We start from the raw sequence: 22,495 nt of genomic DNA, 5'->3' as shown, positions 1-22,495 counted from the left end.
TGTAATTTTCGTTGTTTGTTAGCACAATGAAGACAATGTGACTTTAAAAGCATGTCGAATACCCATCTGCGTGCGAGTATCTGAAGATATGTATGAATACTTATGTATATATTCGTATGCCACTTGCGACTGCATCTGTGCATCGTGCACAAGCATAAAACGGAAACGGAAGCTAACAAGTGGAATGGCAAAATAAAGCAAAAAAATAATAAGTAATAATGTCAGATAGACATTGCAACAGACAGACAGATTGATTGTTCATATTTGTTGCAATTCAACAGAACATTTTTTTCAACGCAAAGAGGAAAAGCCGAGTATTACTGCACAGAAGAAAACGTATAGTTTTCTGCTGGTTTGAGCGGGAAATTTGAGGAGTTCTTCAAATTGATGGTGGTTACAAGCAGTTACAATGCAAGCAGAGTACTCCTAATGAGACTAATCTAATGATAAGAAAAAAGAACTGAAGAAACTTCTCTCAATCTCTCATCCCTGCAGACAGCCCCCACAGTTGATGTAATGTACTGACAGACCTTTTTGAATTTGAAAGCTTTGCACCATACAACATACTGAATATTCCACTGGAAATGTGCTTGACTCTTCCTTTTAGCCTTTCATTTCTCAACTTCCATTACCAAATATACAAACTATTTTTGTGGCCAGTCACAGTTCGGCTGGGTTTAAATTTTCATTGGACCCAAAGAGTTTGGTGTGTGACGTTGCGATCTGCATTGATTAAATTAAAAAACAAATGTCGCAAAGGTTGAGATAATTTCTCTCGATCCCAAACATGACAGCTGTCGGTAGGGTAAAGTTGAAAAGTTGTTCGGCAAACTTTGCCACGGGTAATCAATTTGTCATGAGATATCAGGTCAGTAGGGTTTGACCATTTGGACCGATGAAAAGAGATTCGCACTTGGCACGTGCTATTGCCGCACTAAGCCAAACCCTGATTTCAATGGCCTTCGTGGCTGAGTGTAAAACTAAAATTGAATTTTTATTTATTTTGGGACCTGGCGGCAGAATACCTTTATCCAGGTGTTTGTTAACACAGACACACACACTCAGCTAAGCGCTTATAAAATATTTAGTGACAAGCTCAGCACAAACATAAAAGTTCCTATAGGGAGGCCGGAGTACAAACAACGGACGGAGAGTGTGTCAACACAATCAGCATAATAACCGAGGGTACGTATGGCCGTGACCCCAAAGGGCTACAATAAAAGTGGATTAAATATAAAAATGTGTGAGATTGCCTCTGCCATGGCAGGTTCTTGAGCTCTCACGCAATGTCGTCAAGAGGGAGTTGTGCTCGAACTGATCCCTGACCCAATATCCTACCCGTCCCATATCCCATTGGATATGGCCAAGTCAATTCGTAATGACATTGGTTACATGCCGAATTAGGCAGGAGAAGTGACAGCCAGGTTCTAGCAGTTTCGGGTTAAAAGTTTAAGTGCAAACTAAAGTCTAAGTTTTTGCAAGGCATAAAGTTTCATAAGGTTTCAGTATTGCGTGTGCAGGTTAGGGTTCCGAAATCACTTGGGTAATACTTGATTCAGCCGAATGTAAATCAGGAAGTAATCGGCGAACATAGTATCTTAGTGTCTTCATTCTCTGGCTTAGTTTTTACTCAGATAAAACATTTGCAAAACTTCAATTAAGAGCTAAATGATCTTGAACTGTTACTAACTGTTACTTATCTCAAATATCATTAGCAACTACATGGAAAAATCCATAGTATATCCAATCGATAGTAAGTATCAACCGCAAATAACTTTTAGTACGTGACATACTATCATGCAATCATTATACATTATTTGGTTGTATGCCAGAAGGAGCTTGATGTTCGATTTTGGGGATTATGTGGCACCGCCTGAAGCTGAATTGGCCCTAATTAAATTACCACGCCTTTTGTTTCGTTCTGCAAGGAAATGAACAGCCAGCACACAAAGGCCATGTCAGAGGCAAACCAAACAAAAGTCGAAAGGAGGCGAATGCTCTGGGGCAATGGCTGTGGAAAATGGAGAAAGTCGAGTCGAGACAATAAAACGCTTTTTTATGGCTCCTTTAAACGCTTCGCTCGAAAACATTAAAAAGTCTTCAAGTTGGTGAAAAAGTTTCGCGTTTGTTAGTTGAGATTCCCGTTCATTGTTTCTGCTTTTCTTCTGTGAATGGAGAAGGAAGTCGCCAGTTTTTCACTTGAACTCGTCATAAAAAATGATAATTATGGAATTGGACTTTGGTTATGACTCAGACACTTGTCCATAATCCGTCGAGTGCAGTGAACTCAGTCCAAGGGGGCTCCGCATCGCTGGGAGTTTGGTTTTCCCATCATCCTCATTATTGTCGCCATTCTGTGGCCGTCTTCGGTCCTCTGGCACTCGTCTGACAGCCACCAGAAATTTCAGGAAAACTTTTTCCGCTTCCTACTTATTCATATATGTATAAGCTTTAAGAATGTACGATGACTCTGAGTCTGTCTGAACGCTCGTTCTTGAGGCGCGAAATGTATGTTAATGCTGTCAACGGAGGAGTTTGCCGTCGGGACCCCAGTCCAAACTTTAGTTTCCACCACACAGCCGCAGGAGGAAGGACTCAATTCAAGTTTTGAGAGTTGGGTAAACTATTGCCCTGTCTCGTTGAAATTAAATTTTCAGTTCTCCCTAATTGTATCTGCCCAAATAAATTGATTTTCCCCCTGGCCGCTTAAGGTAAAGCGTTTCACTGAATACAAAATTTGGTTCAAATTAAATGTCATTTTAGTTTAGTCCGAAAAAACACCGCAAAATGTTAAATATTCACAATTATAATTGGGGTTTTTATCTAGCAGACAACAGATTGAATCACAATATTATTATTATTTATTAAACGAGAATCAATTTGATTATTGTCTATACAAAAATAAATTAAAAATATGTTATTAATTAAAAAAACTATTTGAACAATTTAAAGCTTCTTCTTACATAAAAAACTCCTTATAAAACTTGTTCCTTTGAGCTAAAAAAAAGGGAATAAGCTCTTTTAGAACAAATCAGAACAGTTTCCTCTTCAGAGCAAAAGGATGTCTTACAAAAATATTTTTCCATATATAACGGGAACCGGCATTTTTCTGGCCATTTCATTTCTCTTGCCAATTGCAGACGAATGGAAGAATAAGTAGGCTGACTATTGAAACGGTTGAAACGTTGCAATAAACTTTATATGTATCTACAAATAAAATCTTAGGAATCTAAAATTGCGTCGTACCTCAATCTTGATTGTAAATCAAATAAATTTAAGAAAAACACAGCAATTTGAATTTAAATGTAACAAGAAACCAAATAAATATTACCATAGACAAGAAAATTTTAAAACTGTCACGAACTATGTTTTGCAATTGCGTAAATTGTTCCCGCACTTTTTGCCATCCACAGAAAATTCATGCAAAAGTAATTTTCAAGACAATTTTTTCAAGGTGCACCACAAACTGTCAAAGAAACTTTCAACTTCTCCCAGAAGCACTTGTAAAGCGTAAATAAATGCAAATAAATTGAAGTTTAAAGTTAAATATATCGCAAAATTGTATGCAGTAGTTAAACAGAAATATGGCGACCACAATATGGGGCTGTGGTGTAAAATGTTTAGCAAATCGTAATACTAACTATCCCATGAGACAAGGGTTAGGACAATAACACGGCCCAATTTTAATTAAAACTGAACTAGAATAAAGGGAATGCTTTGTGGGTCGAAGTTTTTATACTCTTTCAGTTCTTATGTTCCTGAAGAGATGCGCTCTACATACGCCTTTTGGTCTAAAATGAGATAACCATCCATCATCCATGATATGTTATATGCTGTAATGATGCAATCTTGACCTTTTTGAGGACGAATTGTTGGACATGAGTACATAATTTTATGCATTGCATAACATCTGATCCGAATAATCATACCCTCTGCAAGAGTGCAAATAATGAACAACTCCACGCACTAGATTCAACTGTCAGTTCGGTCTGCCCTCCCACTCATCCTTTGGGGTTAGAAATTCATTTAGACAGGGGGATAGGCTTTAGAGAATTGTAGGCCTGAGAGCGTAAATTTCCGAAGCAAACTAAAATGCAATTTTGTGGCCGACATGAACTGCATTTTGGGCAACCCGATGGCCGCGGCTGTCGCCTCCTCTATGCCGTTGATGTTTGTTTATGCGCAGCGCCTTTCATTAGTGGCCAACTTGATGGCTGGCTGGCAGGAATAGCTGTCAGTATTATTGCGTTTGCGGCCCACGCTTTGACAGCGGCGAAATGTAATTCAATGAAGCCAGCAAACTTGCCTGAATCACGACGGTTCAGAGCATGTTCTCTATCTCCAGGGCTACCATTTTTCGGTTGGTTAAAGAGGATTCATTTTCTCAGTATTTCAAATGAAGTGATATATCACTAGTTCGTTATGCATTCGTCATTCACTTTTCCCCTTTGCTTTCATTGGTTTTCCCAGGGAAAACGGAAACTGAAACAAAAAATCTCATAACTGCCATATTGTATTGTTTTGTCTTCAATGAAGCATAGACCTCTCCCACAATGAACTCCACACAAATATCCTGCCGCATCAGTTTCTCTTTATAAAAACTGTGACAAACTGTCCTGCTATCCGCATCTATCTGGTTGGTTCACTTTGTCGAATCATTTATCTGGGCGGAATATTGTTTTTTCTTTGAAGGCAATTTAGTGTAACAAAAATATCATTCACTTTTCCCATGACTTTTAGTTGTCTGTTTTTTCATTTCTCTGATTTTGTTGTCCAACTTAATGCTTGAAGTAATTCAAGTTCTAAAAGGACCTTAACGGATGATTTATAAATGAATAATGGAATATTCTAGATAATATAGATTACGTCCTTTCCAATGTTGTGTTAATATGTAGTTAAATTTAAATATTTCTGCTTCAACTTTTAGGTAAAATGCTATCTAGATACAATATGAGGTAAGAGCATCAGTCATTTCCCATCGATAAAGTTGCACCTCCTATCCCACCACCAATCTGATCAATCCCCACCATTCCATTTCCCCCGTTCAATTGATTTCCATTGTTTCGTGTCCCGCGGGTGGCATCGCAAACTCTCATTTCCATTCAACTTTTTTCCTCGAAATCGACTCAGCATCGCACAAAGACTCATAACTGTCATTGTTATTGCTTTCGAGGTGGTGCTATTGTCCGGCAATACTGCGGCTCAAATGAGGCGTAGGCCTCGCCGCCTGATGAACTGCACAAAAATGTACGTGAAAGCGGAGAAATCCAAAAGAGACGACCGGAACTTTCCCCAACTTTTTGCGAAAACTATGGTTATCCGTCTGGTGATTGTCGGGAAACCCATTTATCAGGCTGTGCGAAGTCGTTCAATGAAACTGTTTTGCTGCTGAATGCAATTTAGCGTAAAATACTTAGTAGTTTTTCTCTCGATTTTTTCAACAGCTTTAGTGCAGAGCAATGTGCCAGAACATTACGAGTGGAGCGAACTATTCTAGTCAGATAATTACGGCTTTCTGGGCCTTTCAATCAGTAAAAACAGTCAAGAAAATGACCGAAGAAAATCTCGGAGTAGGTCCGATTGGATTCATCACAATAAAATCAGCGAGAATGCCCAAAAGCTTATGCAACAGAAAATGTTTTTCCCCGCAAAAATGGGAGAAAGCCCCGCAACAAAAGGAGCAGAAACACTCACAGAAATTGGACCGACTAATAACATTATTGAGTAGAAATCGCAGACGCAGACACCCGAAGGTATTAGAAACCAATTTAATTCTGTGTGTTCGTTCCTAGAAAGAGCTATGAAGGACGAGAAAATAATCAAAATCAATTGAACTGCTTTCACTGGAATAAAGAGACACCATTCGACCAGAACTTTGGGGCTTAACAACGTTTCATTTTCTTATCGCACGCTTTAATACGATTTTAATTAGAAAAGAAAACTTTGTGTTTCGGTCCGATTCTTTGCTCGATTTCGATCCCGAAATCAGTGCTTAATTGGCAGCACTTTTAATGCTTGACTTCCCCGTAAACGGAAAAGCAGGCCATAAAGGTTGCCACCAGTAACCTTCTCCTTGAAGCTCATTCCGGTTGCCATCTGTCAAATTAAAGTGAAAGGTCGATCCGACATTAACAGAATCAGCTCCAGAGCAAGGCCCATCTCCCTGACAATGGTAATGATGTTGAGGGTTAAACCCCTTTATCGATGTGAAATTTTAAGGACAGAACGAGAGCTCCCAGGAAAAAATGGGAAAATATTGCTGCAAACACATGTAATTTATTTATATATTTTTTTTACCATTTTTAAAATGGCCAACAGTGCAATTTGACTCGCTGCCAGACGCCAGCAACATGTGCGGGTTATGATTGTCAGCCAGGGATCTTCCCTATAAATATATGTATATATAAGGGGATAGAGAAATGAATATATATCCTTCGGGCACAAGGAAAAAAAAAACACAGTAAAATGCCATTTCAGGCACTTTTTCCTGGAAATTATTTTGTTTCTCCTCTACATTATTATTGTGACCATTGAAAGTTTAATTTAAAAGTTTTTCAAGGAATAAAGTTTATCTCGTTGATGTTGTCATGTTGGCTGTTAAATCAATATTATCCGTGTAAATGGATAAATTTGTTAATTATCTTGTGCTGATGAGAATACATATACTCGTACATATATGATAAGTGACAGTTCGAGGGTACACTCGTACATTGTGCTCCTGTCATTGGTAGTTCTCCTGTCAGCTCATCCCCTGCATTATGCAAATGAGCCCCCGGTCTTATGCTATTATTTTACCATCGGTAAATACCCTGAGCACCAGCAAATTCTGTTTGAAACCTTGTGACAGGCTTTGGCGGCATAATGTCAGGTTATCTAGAGCCTTGGGGCTCACCTCTAATTAGCTGTGTAATTACTGCATTTGAATGAAATTCCCTGGGGAAGTTTTAAATCAACTTTGCTTCACATTCAAGACCATATTCTGTACAATATTTTCACTCTACAAAAAGCACTCAAACGACTTCACATCAGTCTTTTCGCCCGCACATTTACTGCTCAATTTCACTGCTCAAACGTGCCATTAAAAGCTGTCAACCCAAGGCTCTGCCCATCCTCATTCACTGCTTCCTTTATGATTGATGGAAGGCGGCCAGGAATTGATGTTAGCCATGTGACTGCAAATTATCTCCGCATGATTGGATGACCTTTTTCCTTTTGTCAATCACAGACAGCACTCCGACTCCCACGTAAAAAAAAACTTTGAAAACTTAAATTCCATGCTTTATTTTGGTTCACACATTAAACGAAATACTGGTCGACCTTCACTTTGGAATAATGACTGTAATTACGAGACAGACACTTAATTATAAATGCATTTATGCGCAATAGTGTCAAAATTATTTACAGCCTTGCTTTTGCTGCAGCATAAATAATACCATTAATGAGGCGCATAAATATTGCGGCAGATAATTAAAATATGTCAAGGCATTAGTCAGGAAAATAAATAAAATTTAAACAGGGAGTTCGCTACCAACTCTTGAAGGATATTTTCAAGTAAAAATGTATTTCGCAATGATTCTTTGATATTTCTAACATGAGGAAGACTGAATGAAGAGGCTCATTCTGGAAGGCCTATTTTCCTAGTACTTCTGACGCCTCTCTCCACAACTCCAGATTACCTTCATTATATATTTTGAAACACCTAAGTCTCCAGAAATTTCCGATCAGAATAATTGATGGAATGAAATTAAAATCAGTACTTTATTACAGTACGGGTATTACAAGGTATTTAGCCAAACAGATGCATACATAACTATAAATTTAGTGTTTCAAAACTTTTATTTTCCATGGTTTCAAACTAGAATCAACTAGAATTTCTAGTTCAGGCAATGGTTTGAAGGGCTCATTCTATGTTTATCCCTAACACCTCAGCAACCGTTTATACTTTGGTATTTCGTTGGAACTTCGACTGCATAAGAAGAATTTCGGAACAAACTTTTGCTATATCCCCACCCACACAAAAACACACTCAGCCGCTTGGGGCGAAGAACATTTTTGTTAAATTTTTTCCTTTTTCCTTGATGCAAGAGGGTTTTGCATTTTCATTAAATTATTGGAAATACTCATCGCCTGCCATCGCCGTGGTTCCGTTCGTCCACAGCGGCAGGACTAAGCCACACCCAAAGTTTGGCAAGCAATACAATCAGGCGATGGCCCGACACCAAGGAAATCTGTTTCCTTCTAGCCATTAGCATTAATATTTCAATGCCTTCGGTTGCTGTCGCTCTCTGCGCCTCCCAGTCCTCCCCCCATCCCAGTGCTCTGCCAATTTTTGAGCTTACGATGGCCTTTTTTGGTAACATAACAGCCCAAATTTCTGTATTTGTCAGCTGCTGCCAGATTTACGTGTTGATATTGTGGCAGGACCAGAAGTAGTAGCACCATCAACAGCAGCAGCAGAGGACGGAGAACGAAAAAAAACGTACTCCTCGGATTCATGCCCACACTTCTCATTTTCTCGCCTGGAATTGTTTCATCAACAAGTTTGGAATCGGCTTTTTCATACCCGGTAATAGGAAAGAGATCAGAAAGAACGAATAAATGTCGAATAAATTATGATACAAATGATCGCAATATAACAACTTTAACATGTATTTTTATGAACATGCAAGAAAGTCCAGCGTCAGAGGCTTCTATTCTAGCACATAGTTTTATAATTAAGATACCAAAATCTATTTTTTTCTGGGCATTTTGCATCTAAAACATTTCAAAAGAAAACTTTATACTTAGATCCACAAAATAGTAAACTGTTTACCGGGTATCCCATAGTCCAAATATCTCACTTATCGTTCCTGCTTTGTTGTTCCGCTGCTCCTAGTAACCCATGGAGGTAAGTAGGTACAGAATGGGACCCGACTGGGTCCGGGTTACAAATTTACATGCCTAGTTATACTAGTTATTTCCTTCCCCTGCCTCAAAGACGATGGCAGCGTCAGTGGCAGTGGCACAGCTGATGAGAATTGCCGAGCTGCCTGTAAGGCTTCAAATGCAACTAACTTGAAATTGTTATTTTGCAATTGTTGCTGCTGAGTATGTACAAAAGTTTTACTGAATTTATTATGGGTGCTGTAGTTGCTGCTGCATAAAATATTATTATTCATTTATAAAACTGTTTCAATCTCTCCCGAAATATGTTCGCATGCCCGCAGAAACCCTCTAGCCATGTAGCTTGAATTTGTTTTTGCTTTAAGCTTCATGCTTTGCCGCTTTTATATCAGGGAAAGGTTTAATATGGGTTCCTTTCCGTTTCCGTTTAATTGACATTCTATTTCCATCAGGCTAACAAAATCACCCGATGGCTAATCGAGATATCTTGTCACAGGCAATATGAGGTAGTGTCTATTCAGTATTCAGTAGAAATCATGATAACCAGCACCTTAAGAAGGTTTTCTCTGAAGCCTGACTGATGGGACTGATGAGACTGATGAGAGCCCAGCGATAAGCCCTTAAACGAGTTGCAGCCCACAATCTTGGCAAATGAATCTGAGCCCTGGGTCATGTTTACAGATATTAATCTAAAGTGCGAACTCATTTTCATTTCACACTTCACTGCTGTAAGCACACACACGTTTGCTGCCAGACAGCTGCCTTGTAAGAGCTTCATTGCAACAAATTCCATATAAAGGAAAAGTTGCTTGAGGAAGGAAGAGGAGCGACCCGACCGCAATGCGTTGTATTCACTTTTTCTAGACCCGGAAAATGGTGAATCCACTTACGATTCCCTGACTCCTGGCTCCCTGAGCTCAATTTACATTAACCAACCAGTAAAAAAATGTAGTGATGGCATCTGGCCCTCAGTTCATGGGGTTGCTCCAATCAATTGCAAATTACTTACATTGCGAGAGACTTCCGCAGAAGTGGATGCAGTAGCCAAAGAGATTTTCCCATTTAATTTGGAATAATTATTGGACAATTATTCCAATGTGAAGTCATGAACGAAATATATTATGTATATTTGCATATGTGCATGTATATCCGTTCATTGTATTCGTATATTCTATATTAAACCAAATTAGCGTCTACAGCATGTATAAGAAGTGGACTACCTTTGTTGCCCATAATCCTATAGAATGTGAACATAAATAGTTATTCCAGAACGTATCTTATCATTTAATCGAATATTGCGTCAGATACTTATGTTGGATTTTCAAATTAAATTAATTATGACATGTTCTTTTATAAACTTATCCCACATTACATCAAACCTACCCTTGGGATAGAAAAATGCTTAAAAACTTTTAATTGCAGGACTCAACTTTTTTCCAACTATTTTCGTTGCAGGAGTAAAAACCTGTTTTTCAGTAGCCGCACAGTAAAAAGGTGGTAGCAGCAAACAAATGTGTAACATAATTAGCAGTGAGAAAGGAAATGAAATAAGAAACGTGGGCAAAATTAAAAATTGAAGTATGCAACAGAGGGACCCACAGCAACAGAAACAGAATGGGAAGCCAACTCGAGTAGACCATAAAAAAGGAGCCGCAGGAGCCACACGGAACCCGTTTTGTAGGGCGCCAGCACATATAAAATTCGCTCACAATGTTGCCCCACGGCACGGCACACACAGCGCAAATAATAATTTGTATGTTAAACTCCGCCGAAAATAAAGTGCAGAAGAATGTGCAGTTGGCATAAAATAGTCATAAACTGAATTCGTTCTGCCTTCTGGTGCCTGCTCCATTCTCCATTCTGCCCCTGCCTTTAGCTATATGGGGCTTCCGGATACCGCTGGCCAACGTGGAGGCTTCAAAGTAGAGCGCAGCGGCAATTTCATTTTCTATTTGCATACATACACTCAAACATTACACCCTCATACTCACACAGATACAGAATCAGGCATGCACAAATTAAAAATGCATTTAAATAAAATTTCAGTGCAGTAAACGTACATAAATGTATGGTACCTACTCGTATAGATAGTGTACTCAAATATTAAGGTGCCGTTTGCTCATATTGAAGAGAAAGAATCGCTAACACATATCGGTAACAAATTCTAGTCTTATTCTTTAATTAAGTTTAATTTTTGCTGAAATTTGTTTCCCATTCGAGAAGAAAAGCGCAGGGGAAAATACTTTTATTAGAAAATGAAAACTTTTTAATGAAGCTTTATTGCTTATCAAGTTTTTCGACTTACGAATTTCAACAGAAATTTCTTGATCAAAATAATTATAGCGCTAAGTGTAATCGAACATGTTAAACTCCTTGAACAGTTTTTTTATAGCCATTTCTCTTGCCTTGTTCGGATTTCATTTTGTCCTCAGTCTGCTAGTCCCCTGTGTGAACCTTAACTTTGTCCACGGAAATGAATTTATCTACAAGTACTCCTCATTCCCATCTACTAGCATATTTTCCATCCATTGGTCGGGAAGTGTCAAACAGGCAGACAAACACAAATTAATTTCAGCTGTCAACGGCTAGACTCAACCTTTTCAGTGACTAGGCCATGAATTCGCAGGGGCTCCTGCTTCAGTTGAAGCCCTCGACAATGGCAGGACGCAGCGGAAATTATCAGCTCATTTGTCAGTCGTCACCACGAGGTGGAAAATAAATTACGCGACACTTTAGCCAAGCCTTGTGCTCGTAAGTCGACAATTTTGTTGTGGGTTGGAGTGACAGATAGGCTGTCTTGCCGTTGCCATAGAATTGCCTACATTCCCATTAATTCACGCACAACAGGCAACAAGACGTGTTTGTTAGCCCTTTCATAGCATCCTACCCGGGCTCAGGTTTGTTTGTTCTACGCGGCTTTTGTTTGACACAAGCCATTTGTCAACTCATTATTGGTCTTGTCTGCCACTTGAAGGTGCCGAGAAAGGGCTGCTAATTGAAAACGTGTTTCAAATCCCATACTCTTTAAGTTCGCCCTTTTTGTCTTTAATTTTGTTGGCTGGAGATCGCCTTGAACACCGCAAAGTGCATCACTCCATTGTCCTCGTCCTGTCAGATGCATTCATTAAACCTTGTGGCTCTTCTCTCAGGCCCTGCAACGTCTTTTATTGGTGAAAGTAAGCGAAAAAAAAAACATCAAATGAAGTCAAGAGCTTTTGGGGATAAAGTGTTTTTATCACTGTTGATGTTTAATCAATAGGCTTCTCTTGTTAGTTACTTTACCTCCATTTTCCTTTTTGAATTCTCATTTATTTCATGGCAAGAATTCCCTTAGGTACTCTGAACTGAGTCTGATATTGGTATTACCCCCAAGCCAGAGTATAAAAACAATTATACGTTAAATGATTTTTAATGAATGAATTTATTGCATTCCTGCGTCCCGGGATACCAACTTGATACCCCAGTGAGTATGCACCATAGAAGAAGGAAAAGCGGCGAAAAATTAACAGCGGCGTGGCTGCAAGTCCACAAAACCATAATTTGGTACATCGATTGAAAAATCTCTCTTCATTTTAAATAAAATAAATGAATGCCCATTAGTTTAAAGTTCCACTAGAGCGGGCCACTTCTGTACAAATATTTCCCATCATATACCACACTCATCCACAACTTTGCACGCTGCTATTTTCATACATTCTACTAATTTGTGTAAAGACAGAAAGCTTACGGCTAACTTACACTGGAAACACACAGAATTTCATTAATTTAAAAGTCGGCCAGGCGTTGCACATAACCCGCACGGCAACAGAGGGACAGTCAGAGCCCGAGCATATTTTATAATTAAATAAAATGGATTCTCCCCAAACATTTAAACGTGCCAAACAGCAGCAGCAAAAGGCAAAGGCAGCCACCGCCGATCATAACACAATTGGGTAAAAATATAGAATTTAAGCTACTACTTAAAACTTTTGCCTTTTTCATGGAAAGTTTTTCCTGGACAAAATTCGACCGATGCTTGCGCAGAAAGACTAAGTCAGAGAGCGAGTTCAATGAAAATTTCAAATTCATTTCGTTTTGTTTTTTTGTGGGAACTCTTCTCTTATCCCAGACATTATTTTCGCATTTAAATACAGATTTTTCCAGCTCCAAACCAAGCGCGGGTGACATTTTACCAGACATCTAACACAACCCGCAGTCATAAACATTTTTCACAGCCAAAAGAAGACAAACAAAGGCAGGGCGAGAGCATTGCCAGACATTTGACAACGCTGCTGGGTAAACAAACATATCAGTTGCCATGGGATATTGCGGGGACTGAGATAAACTAGGGGGTCATTTACTATTCTGGCCCTGATATTCCGGCACTCCCCCACATACCCCTTAACCAGATGAGCTCTCGTTTGTATGGCATACTTCTAGGTGTCACCCAGCATATGAGGCTGGTTAATTAAAGCAATGCGATGGCGGAGTGCTGTTAACGTGGCAGCCAATTTGTTGCGACGACTAACCAGGCATGTGGGTGCGAGTAGAAAAAAGAAAGCCGAGCTAGCAGGTCGTACTCTGGCAAATGAAAGGCGTAGTAAGGTAATAATTTGTGAAAGGTGCTATATGGTTTCAAAGGGCTAAAGGAAGCAGGGTGGGGAATTTACATTGGTATTATTATTATTATTATATATACATATATACATATATTTTATATGAACATAGGTATTCACTTTTATAGGTACTTGTATCGTCAAAATATATTGCTCTGATTTGAGAACATACTTTACATACATATGTATGTATATTCTGACGACCTGCATCAGAAGAATAAATTAAAATAAGTAAAAAAAAGGAATAGGATTAGGAGATCACATTATCTATGGCTGAATTATTTATGATTACCTTTTATTTTTTTAATTTATCCTTGTAGCTCTTCATCTATATATGTAGCTCCTCCCTCATATTTATCAACAAATGGAATGTGGAAGTTGTGTTAGTTCCACACAAGCGAACCACCGAACGCCATCTTCTGTTGGAGCCTTGAGCATGTTCGATGGCAACGCGTTTTTACAGGACACACAAAAAAATTCCCTCTGTTATAACATTTTTGGAGCCCTGTTCGGCTTCGGAGCATTCAAACAGTTTTTAACATGTCCGCCGAAGATGGTCCGCACTTTAGTTTGTCGTTGATTCTGTAAGAGTGCGGCTTAGGGAGCGGATATATCAGAACAGTTTTGTTAAGTGAAATATTTCAGTCATCCGTTGATGTATTAACATACATATGTATAAAAATAGACGAGCTATAAGAAATTAAATATTCCTTCAATAAATTAAGCAAATCCACGAAAAATACACAAAAGGAATAATGATTTAACACCATCCGATAGAAAAACTAAATGTTATATGTTCGAAAATTTACTGTGTTTGTATTTACTAAATATCGAATACAGCTGTCAGCAGCAGCAACCGTAGCGGAGTTTGGCGAATTTTAAACAAACAAAAATCAATAAACACAAATTTAAATAGCTGAAAATGTTCCTCAACCTAAACGGACATAAATAAGTAGTATCGCATAGGGTTCCACCTGACTGACTGCGCCAGTAAGTATGCAACCCTTGATTAACTTGTAATTTCAGAATTATTGCAACGAATATAACGACCAATGAGGTATAAATAAATATAAGTATCATTACCAAGCCAGTCAAAACATTGAAGCCATCTCAAGAAAATTTTCATAAATTTCATTTTCAATTAAGTAATGAATTACGGAACGTGTTGTTGGATTACATGCACCACGGAAAATAATTAATTGATGAAATTCAGTTACGTTCGAGTACTATCTGAAGGAGTCTATGCTGAGCCTAAATGGTTTACTTAATCATTATGCGATTGTTTGGTAACTCTGCCAATTGTTTAAGGAACATAAGTGAGTGATAATAGCCTTATGATAATTCATTTTGCGGCAGAACGATTAGTGCATTAATGCATTCCAAAAGACATGTTAATGCTTGCTAATTTTTGTTGGTAGCTTGTTAGCTGTTAGCTACAACGACATCAGTTTATTTTGATCAGTTTTATGCTGATAGAACACTAGCAGCAGCTGCTCGCTGTACCCAACCCACTGTCGACCGGGACTTGTTCGGATTTTAGGCAAAGTTCAGATTGTTGTTCAGATATTTTGCATATTTGCATTCGAGAGTTTCACAATCAAGCTAAAAATATTTAAAATCATTGAAAATTGGTTAAAATTCCATTCACACAATTGCATGCCTTGGCACATGAGCAGATACCAAATGAACCCTTTTGTTGTGGACTAGCAAAACAGCAGGCTGCCATCTGCAGATACATTCCACTCTAAGTATGTTATATATAATGGAGCTTGACAATGGGGGAGCGACGATATTCTAGGTCAACAAAGTATAACTATGAAAGGACCAACATGTGCAGCAATCAACTATTTTTGCGGTCATGTCGCAGAGTAACCAAAAAACAAATTATAGCTAACAAATGGCCACTCTCCTTCATAGATTTGAGTCTGTCGACATGGCCACATTCAAAAACTAAATCAAAGTAGATTGTATGCAAAATTTAAGGATTCTCTCAACAGATGAAGCGCTCATGAATGTGGTCGCGTTAATTAGCAATTTGTGACTGACCTGACTGACTGATCCTGTTGGATTAGATTGCTTCTGTCCGTAAGCAGTTGGCAGACAGATGCGGGAGTGCTCTCTCTATAGGTATTTGCTTTTAAGCAGCATCCGCGTCCGTACTTCAGACGCTGCCTCATGCTTTTCATGTATCTTTTTATATTTTTTATTTAATGGATATTTCATACATATGAAGCTGCACTCTGCCGAGCTGTCGTTATCTTTTGTGCGTGGTTAATCTCCCTTAAGGCCACCTGCCACAATTTTCATATTTCTGTATTTCTTTGTTCTTTGTTCTGGGAAGGCTTACTTTGTTCATTTGATGCCGTAAATAAAACGAGAGAACAGAATACAAAAAAGAAATGATTACCTTTTATATATTTGTGTAATTTTTTCTGGATTAAGTTCAGAGTTCATATTTAATAGCCACAAGACGAAAGACCTTTTTCACTCCATTCAAGAGGAAATAAAGGCCAAAAATGCTTTTGCTTGGATAACCTTGCACCAAGCCATACATCATGGATGATTGTTTTTTGGGTTTGCGGGTCTTAACTCGTCCCTTTTGATTTGATGATTTCCATCGACCCAAGTAATAGGTAACCGTCCTCTTCATTCCCAGCAGGCCAGTGTTCCAGAGCCACACGGCGTATGAGTAATGTGCTGCGATGTACCGAATAGTTGACTCTTGGACACCGCGTGTGCCCAGAGTATACGTATCACCGACTCCATTTCTGATTTGCCTCTTTTTCTGTTGCAGGAATTGAGGAAAACCCAAGAACTAATCCGCCCGCTGTGGAAATTGGAAAATCGAGAAACGATACACGGAATGAAGTGTCAACTAAGCCTACCCCAAAGGATTGAAACGGAATACGAGAGTCGTTTGGTCAGTGCGCGTCAGTCGATCGTCTAATCCTACGAAATTGACTTTTGATTGCACGACTCCAACACACAGTATCACCCACGTGACTTTCCATGAGGGAGGGTAACTTTTCACCTGCTCGATCCATGCTCATGCTGCTGACCGAACGTGACACATGGTAATGTAACTCATGACAGTAAGATATCTATCGTCGCCTGTGCTGTTAAAATCACGCGGTCGTCACTGCCGCCACCCCAACAGCTGCAGCTCCGACACCGACTACTGCTGCCTGGATGCCGGCAATCCAGACAGCTATCCTGGAGCGTACGATACATATGACTTGGAAATGGGGGTCTAGCAAATCGAGGTGAGTGATTACTACAATCACCATCCTTGGCGATGTTTCAAAGCATAATTCATTTAAATTTTTCCCAACTAAACGACATGGAAATCTCTGAATTTCTCTAAATTGATACTTCAATATTTTAGATATAAACTCTGCAATAGAGCATGTGTTCCGCATCTCGTATAGTTGTTTGCCAAGTAAAATACACATACAATTTCTGTACCTATAAACATCTTTCGCCATATTGAAAACTGACACTTTATTATCCATTAATTTTCTCTTTGTTTGTCTGCAGCTTGCCGCAAAATCAGTTGGGCACAACCGTGTCGCAGACGATGTCGTCTAATACGATGTACCCAAAAATCCGCACAAACGCAGCCAATGTGATATTAATTTTGTGGTACGCTCTTCGGTAATTAAGCAAAATGTTTTGCCAAGCATTTAGTTAGTTAAGTAAAATGGTTTTATTTTAGAATACATTTACCATTACAAATAAAATGAAACCGAATACATGAAGTGTGTTTCTTTTTAGCTTAAAAAAAAGTTAGTAAAATCACAGAAAGTAATTTTCTTAAACTTAAAGCTGAACATAGCTCTCCTTAAATATTCTATATATTCTAAAGAATTTTTTTGGAGCAAAAACTACTTCCTATTAAATGTAACTCTCCCCAAAAACCGTACACTTATACCCATATATTGTAAGCGCCAAATGGAATACAAATCAGTTCCTACTTAGTCGTAAACACTTAAGGCTCTTGAACAGTTGCCAAGTTGAATTTTCTGGCACGTGCCAAGAAACCACAAACCAAAAGGCAGCCAACAGAGCCCATTCCCAAACTCAAACCCGAACCCAGATCAAACCTCAAGAATCGAACGCAGTTACACAAAACGACAAACAAAACACGGGTCTTGGTGGATACTGAATTTAAAGACAATTCTGTGTGGGACAGAGCGGACTTGGGTCCAGTCCGCTAAATGCAAATATTACAATGGAAAATTGTAGTTTTGAAGGATTCAGCCTTCAGTGTAGGGCGTAGGTAAGTGGGGGGATACGGAAGGAACCTAAAAAGATGGGTTAATAACCATGTCGGAGTCGTACTACTCCGCTCCAGTCCACTCCTGGCCCAAACCAACGGGTCAGACCGGGCACGATGCTCAAGTTAAACGAAGCGCATGCATACTGAATATGCGGAGCACTACTTGTCCAGTTCCACGTCCACAGACTCATATGACTTTGCATGGGAAATCAGGAGGTAGGCAGCCAGCAAGGCAGGCAGTCGGTCGGGCAGCCAGGCGGGATGGCTTATAGCTTATGCCATTCGTATCTGTCCCATTGACGGTTTGCCAGTTGGTCGTATAAGCGACTCGTTAAAATTTCAGCCAAGTCACGTGGGTCCATCCATGTCCGCGCGTCTAACGTCTAACTAACTTCCGTAATCAAATAAATCTTTCATTTCGAATGCTGCACCCTGGGATCCCATCGCTCTGCCTAGAACAGCACCATTCCAGTGTGGTGCCATTGAGGTCTGGAGCTGCACCGTGGAGCGGTGGAGTGGCCTGGCCCGGTATTGTTTGCGTGACTAAAATAACGCCACAGCCATTCTGGAATGGAATCTCTGGAATCTCCCGCAAAAGCGAGGCTGAAAATCACAGTGAGTCGAAGCCCGAATAAACATTCAAATGTTGTGGCCGATAATTACCATAATTTGCTGAATAAATCTGTAGTAAACCACGCCCTCAATGTTAAATGACAACAATCCTAATTGATTGTAGTAAGTTTTTTTGGAGGTAAAAAAACTTTCTTTCAACTTTTCCACACATTTCCTCATATTTTATAACCTTGCTTCAACATTACAACTTACAACAAAATTAGTATTCAGAGAAACTAAGACTTCATCGCTCAAAGTAAATTAACCTCGTTTCCTTATTTAAATCTACAACAAGGTGAAAGCCAAGCCTCATTTCGCTCAGTTCCAAACCGAGACAACATCCAACGGAGAGGAAGGACAATCTTGGAACGTGCGCCGACATAAATTTTGGGAATAAATACTAGAAATTAAAATAGACTTCAATTTAATGGACAAATTACGTGGCAAGGCGTCGAAATGGGCTCGTTTCGCTGGCAAATGGCGTTGTGAAACTTTAATTGCAGTTAAAACACAGTATATTTCTATAGTGACTGCTGAAATGTTTATGAGTTTCCATTCGGCGATGGCAAAATTATTGCTGACAAGGAAATTTTTAAATTATATTTATACTATATATTAAATTACATTAAATTCTTCTGAACGATCCTACTTTTGGATCACAAAAGATGGTCCTTTATATATTAAATTCAAATAAATATCTGTGATCTTTTACGATTTCTCTCACCTTTGCGTCACACACCATTAGTTTGCTAAAAAGTTCCTCGAAAAAGTCCCATGATGGCTTTAGAAATCCCAATTAATATGTTATCAACGAGAGGCCAAATGTCGCTCATAAAATTCAATCAAAAGCTTCTCGGCGAAAAATTACGGACATAAAACTCACACAAACAGAACAACCATAAACTTTTACAACACAGAAAACAAGAAAGAAACAAAAAAATACAAAGCTCCTATCAAGATTACAGCTTCAAATGATGTTCATTTAGGGATCTCGATTTGATTACAGTGGAGCAAATTGCAAGTGACGTGCAACAATTGGATTGCATGCTGCGACATGCCGAGGGACATGGTCATTTGTGGCAGAAACAGGCAATCGTCTTAAATAAACAGGGTCAACCACAAAGTCTCAAGACTGATAAGCAGGCTAAGGACAAGTCATCCCCATCAATACGAGGAGAAGGAGAATCAACAGCATCTGGAGGAGGAGCTACCACATCAATGGACTTAGACGAGAGACCATCGACAAGTGCGAGTGCGAGTGGGCGAGCAGTTGGCATAACAGGCACTTCCGGTATGAATGCAAAGTCGGCACCGGAAACAGCGACCGTGCCTGCGGCTGGCAACAGCAATGCGGAGCAGCCACCAACATCATCGCCTGCCACACCATTAACGGGAGCGGCATTGGGCAAACCCAATGATTGGGTTGTTATTCCTGTGTTTGCGGATATTGTTAAATTGGCATTGGGCGAAAGGGAGAACTGTTTGCAGCGGTAAGTTGAATTTGCCTGGAACCCTCCCAATTTGATTGATGTTACATCATTACTTATCCTGACGTTATACGATGCCTTTTTTACCGACGAGAAACAAACAAGGGCACGTAATCGTATAAGCCCATTAAATAAAACTCCAATGCAAAAATCTAATATTGTTAATCCCATTTAATCGATTGGCTTTTATATAAAAAGAGTGAAAAAAATTGTCCCCAACGGTGTCAGAGTTTCCGTGTAGAACCGAGTCAGTATGAACCGCAAAAAAATTAAGTCGACAGTAAAGCAGCATCGGCAAAAGCGTACCGTTTAGCAGTAGTTATGAAATGAAAAGGCCGCACCAAATTCAGTGCCAAAAAAATCGCCAAGGGGTCGTATGATAAATATATTACTCATCCGCATACGCATACGCAGGCAGCACCCACAGGCAATTGGATTTCGCACTCGGTTTTCGTTTGAGAATATATATTCATGCACTTATTTATATTTATATTTATTTATGTTTCAAATTAAATTAACCGCAGAGTGGCCAAATAAATGATTACGAGCCAAGTGACGAGAATAAAAATCATTTCCATGGCAGCTCAGTAAAAAAGGGACTATAAATAGGTTCTCTTTTTTTACCATTAATTATTTTTATATCATTTAATGTACGCGTTGAAGAGTGGAATCTCTGGCAATAAATATGTACACATATATTTGTTTTTCTTATTTTGAAGCATTTATTTTCAATTGACTTTTAAATTGTGTGATAGAAATATCAGATGCAAAAAAAAAGAATAGATATTCAAGTTAAATGCTGTTTTTAAATTGCTTTAAATTATAATGCTTCGACTATTTGTTTTTTGTTTGGTAAATATAATATTTTTTTTTGTGCGTTCGATAGGAAATGAATATTGAATTGGTAGAAAATAATGTTAAAGTTGGAGTTTCCTATTAATTATTCTATTGGTGGGAATACTTTTTACTTTAAATTTATTTAATTTTCCGTAATTGAGAAATCTAATTGAAAACTAAATGAAAATGCCACGAAACGACATGGCATGTTGTGCTGTTTCCTATCAATTAGTTCATCTGACTGACTCTCATTGCTCTTGGTTGAAAATTTGTCATTTAATGAATGCCATGCATCCATTAACCACGAAAATGCCCTTTAAAACAGCCCACTGTTCCTCCTGTAGTCCCTTCATGCGGTAGTAGTCCCTTTGGGAAAAACGATACCGAGCGGAATCAAACAATACAGAATGCAGACCTCATTAGGCACACATGCACACCAGCTCTCTCAAACATTGAAACGAGTAAGAGTATATATGTATGTATGTACAAATGTCGTAATTATAGATCCATAGAGTAGTATGGGCAATTTATACTGAATTATAATCTGAGCGCAGTAAGAGGGCCACTTAGATGTGCCTTTCGACTAGGATATACCAACATATTATTTTTCTTTGCTCTTTTATATGTAGATCTGATCTAATGACCTCCTATAGTCTGCGACAAAAGTCGCTGGCCATTCAGAAGAAAACCTTTCGGATATATTTAAATCGGAAACCCCATGAACAGGCTCTGTAGAACTACCTAGTGAGCGCATTGAGAACTTCAATCATGCCAAGAGAAATACCCTTTTGACACCAACATTTAAACGAGTACAATATAAATTTGTGCTTAAAGTCCTTCAGGACCTTTCCATTTATCACAGCCCAAAGTCTAATACCCATCCGTTCTCATTCTCCTTCTACAACCCCCTTCTCCCACAGATTTGTCGCTAATTAATTCAAATTAATAACCGCAATAAAACCTCAAACAGACACTTTAGAACCAGAGGAATGTGCTCCAGAGCTTGGATAAAACTTGGCGCAAGACCTTCTGAACCACTAGCCCAGCCCCAACTCTCTCCATAGCCATAACCCCAAGGAAACCTTATTCTTAAAACAATTTACTTCCGAGCTGTTGCGCTCCTTAGCCTTTACTATTTATTGTGCGGGACGATGTTGTCAAATATGAGAGCCTGAAATATATAAAACTCCCAACACAAATATAAAATTACGAAATTTAATTTGAATTAGTATGCAACAGGCGGATGAAATTTTAAAATAAGTTCTCCACCAAAAAGGCAGAAAAAACTCCAACATTAACTTCAATTAATCCACGAATCCGCGACTTTATTTGCAGTGTAAATAAGCTGAAAAACTTAAAATATCGCCAGGCCCCAGACGGCACAACAAAGATATGAAACAGCTCCACAGAACAGGCAACACTCAACAAAAACTTCGTTGCAAACGCTACAAAACTTGCAACAAAGTGCACCACGCGTTGTGCTTCCGGAGAGTGTAAAAAGTTGTCACTCTACTTCTTCTTTTTTTTTATATCCTTCTTGGAGCTGTCAGTCGTGCCCAGCAAGTTGATATATTTTTCACGGAATGTGCACATGAAAAACAGACCTGAAAAAATCGCCAAACTAAAGAAAGAAAGGGAGAAGAAAGAGGTGGTGATAAGTATGAGAAATATGTTGCATAAAAGCGGGCAAAGAAAAGGAACAAGAAAGGGGAGAAATTAAAGGTCCCAGCACAGACAGAGACCCACGAACTCATTATAAAACCCATGCGGAATAAGGCAACTTTTGAAGGCTCTTCTTACTG

General features: G+C 39.0%; 1 protein-coding gene and 1 long non-coding RNA gene across 6 annotated transcripts; both read left to right on the top strand.

Moving 5' to 3' along the window:
- The first annotated feature begins 14,006 nt into the window (after positions 1 to 14,006).
- Positions 14,007 to 17,153, top strand: LOC108163379. Of its 5 annotated transcripts, none has more exons than XR_004473199.1 (4): positions 14,007 to 14,430; positions 14,505 to 14,794; positions 16,273 to 16,741; positions 17,016 to 17,153. It is a non-coding gene; the product is annotated as an uncharacterized LOC108163379 (long non-coding RNA). The 5 variants fall into 5 exon arrangements; XR_004473201.1 differs by lacking the exon at positions 14,505 to 14,794 and having other exon boundaries at positions 14,014 to 14,468; positions 16,273 to 16,552; positions 16,636 to 16,741; XR_001775669.2 differs by lacking the exon at positions 14,505 to 14,794 and having other exon boundaries at positions 14,024 to 14,468; positions 16,273 to 16,398; positions 16,468 to 16,741.
- A 1,975-nt stretch (positions 17,154 to 19,128) lies between these two features.
- Positions 19,129 to 19,985, top strand: LOC108161169. Its single transcript, XM_033394156.1, has one exon. It carries the CDS (start codon positions 19,414 to 19,416, stop codon positions 19,861 to 19,863), a length of 450 nt encoding a protein of 149 aa, XP_033250047.1. The 5' UTR covers positions 19,129 to 19,413; the 3' UTR covers positions 19,864 to 19,985.
- Positions 19,986 to 22,495: the final 2,510 nt, after the last annotated feature.

This window comes from Drosophila miranda, chromosome 4, assembly GCF_003369915.1.
Source record: "Drosophila miranda strain MSH22 chromosome 4, D.miranda_PacBio2.1, whole genome shotgun sequence".
Lineage (NCBI taxonomy): Eukaryota > Metazoa > Arthropoda > Insecta > Diptera > Drosophilidae > Drosophila > Drosophila miranda.
This window is presented reverse-complemented; position numbering and strand designations above follow the sequence as displayed.

Coding starts and splice junctions, on each gene's coding strand:
- LOC108161169 (XM_033394156.1), top strand. CDS start 19,414: ATGCTGCGACATGCCGAGGGACATGGTCATTTGTGGCAGAAACAGGCA.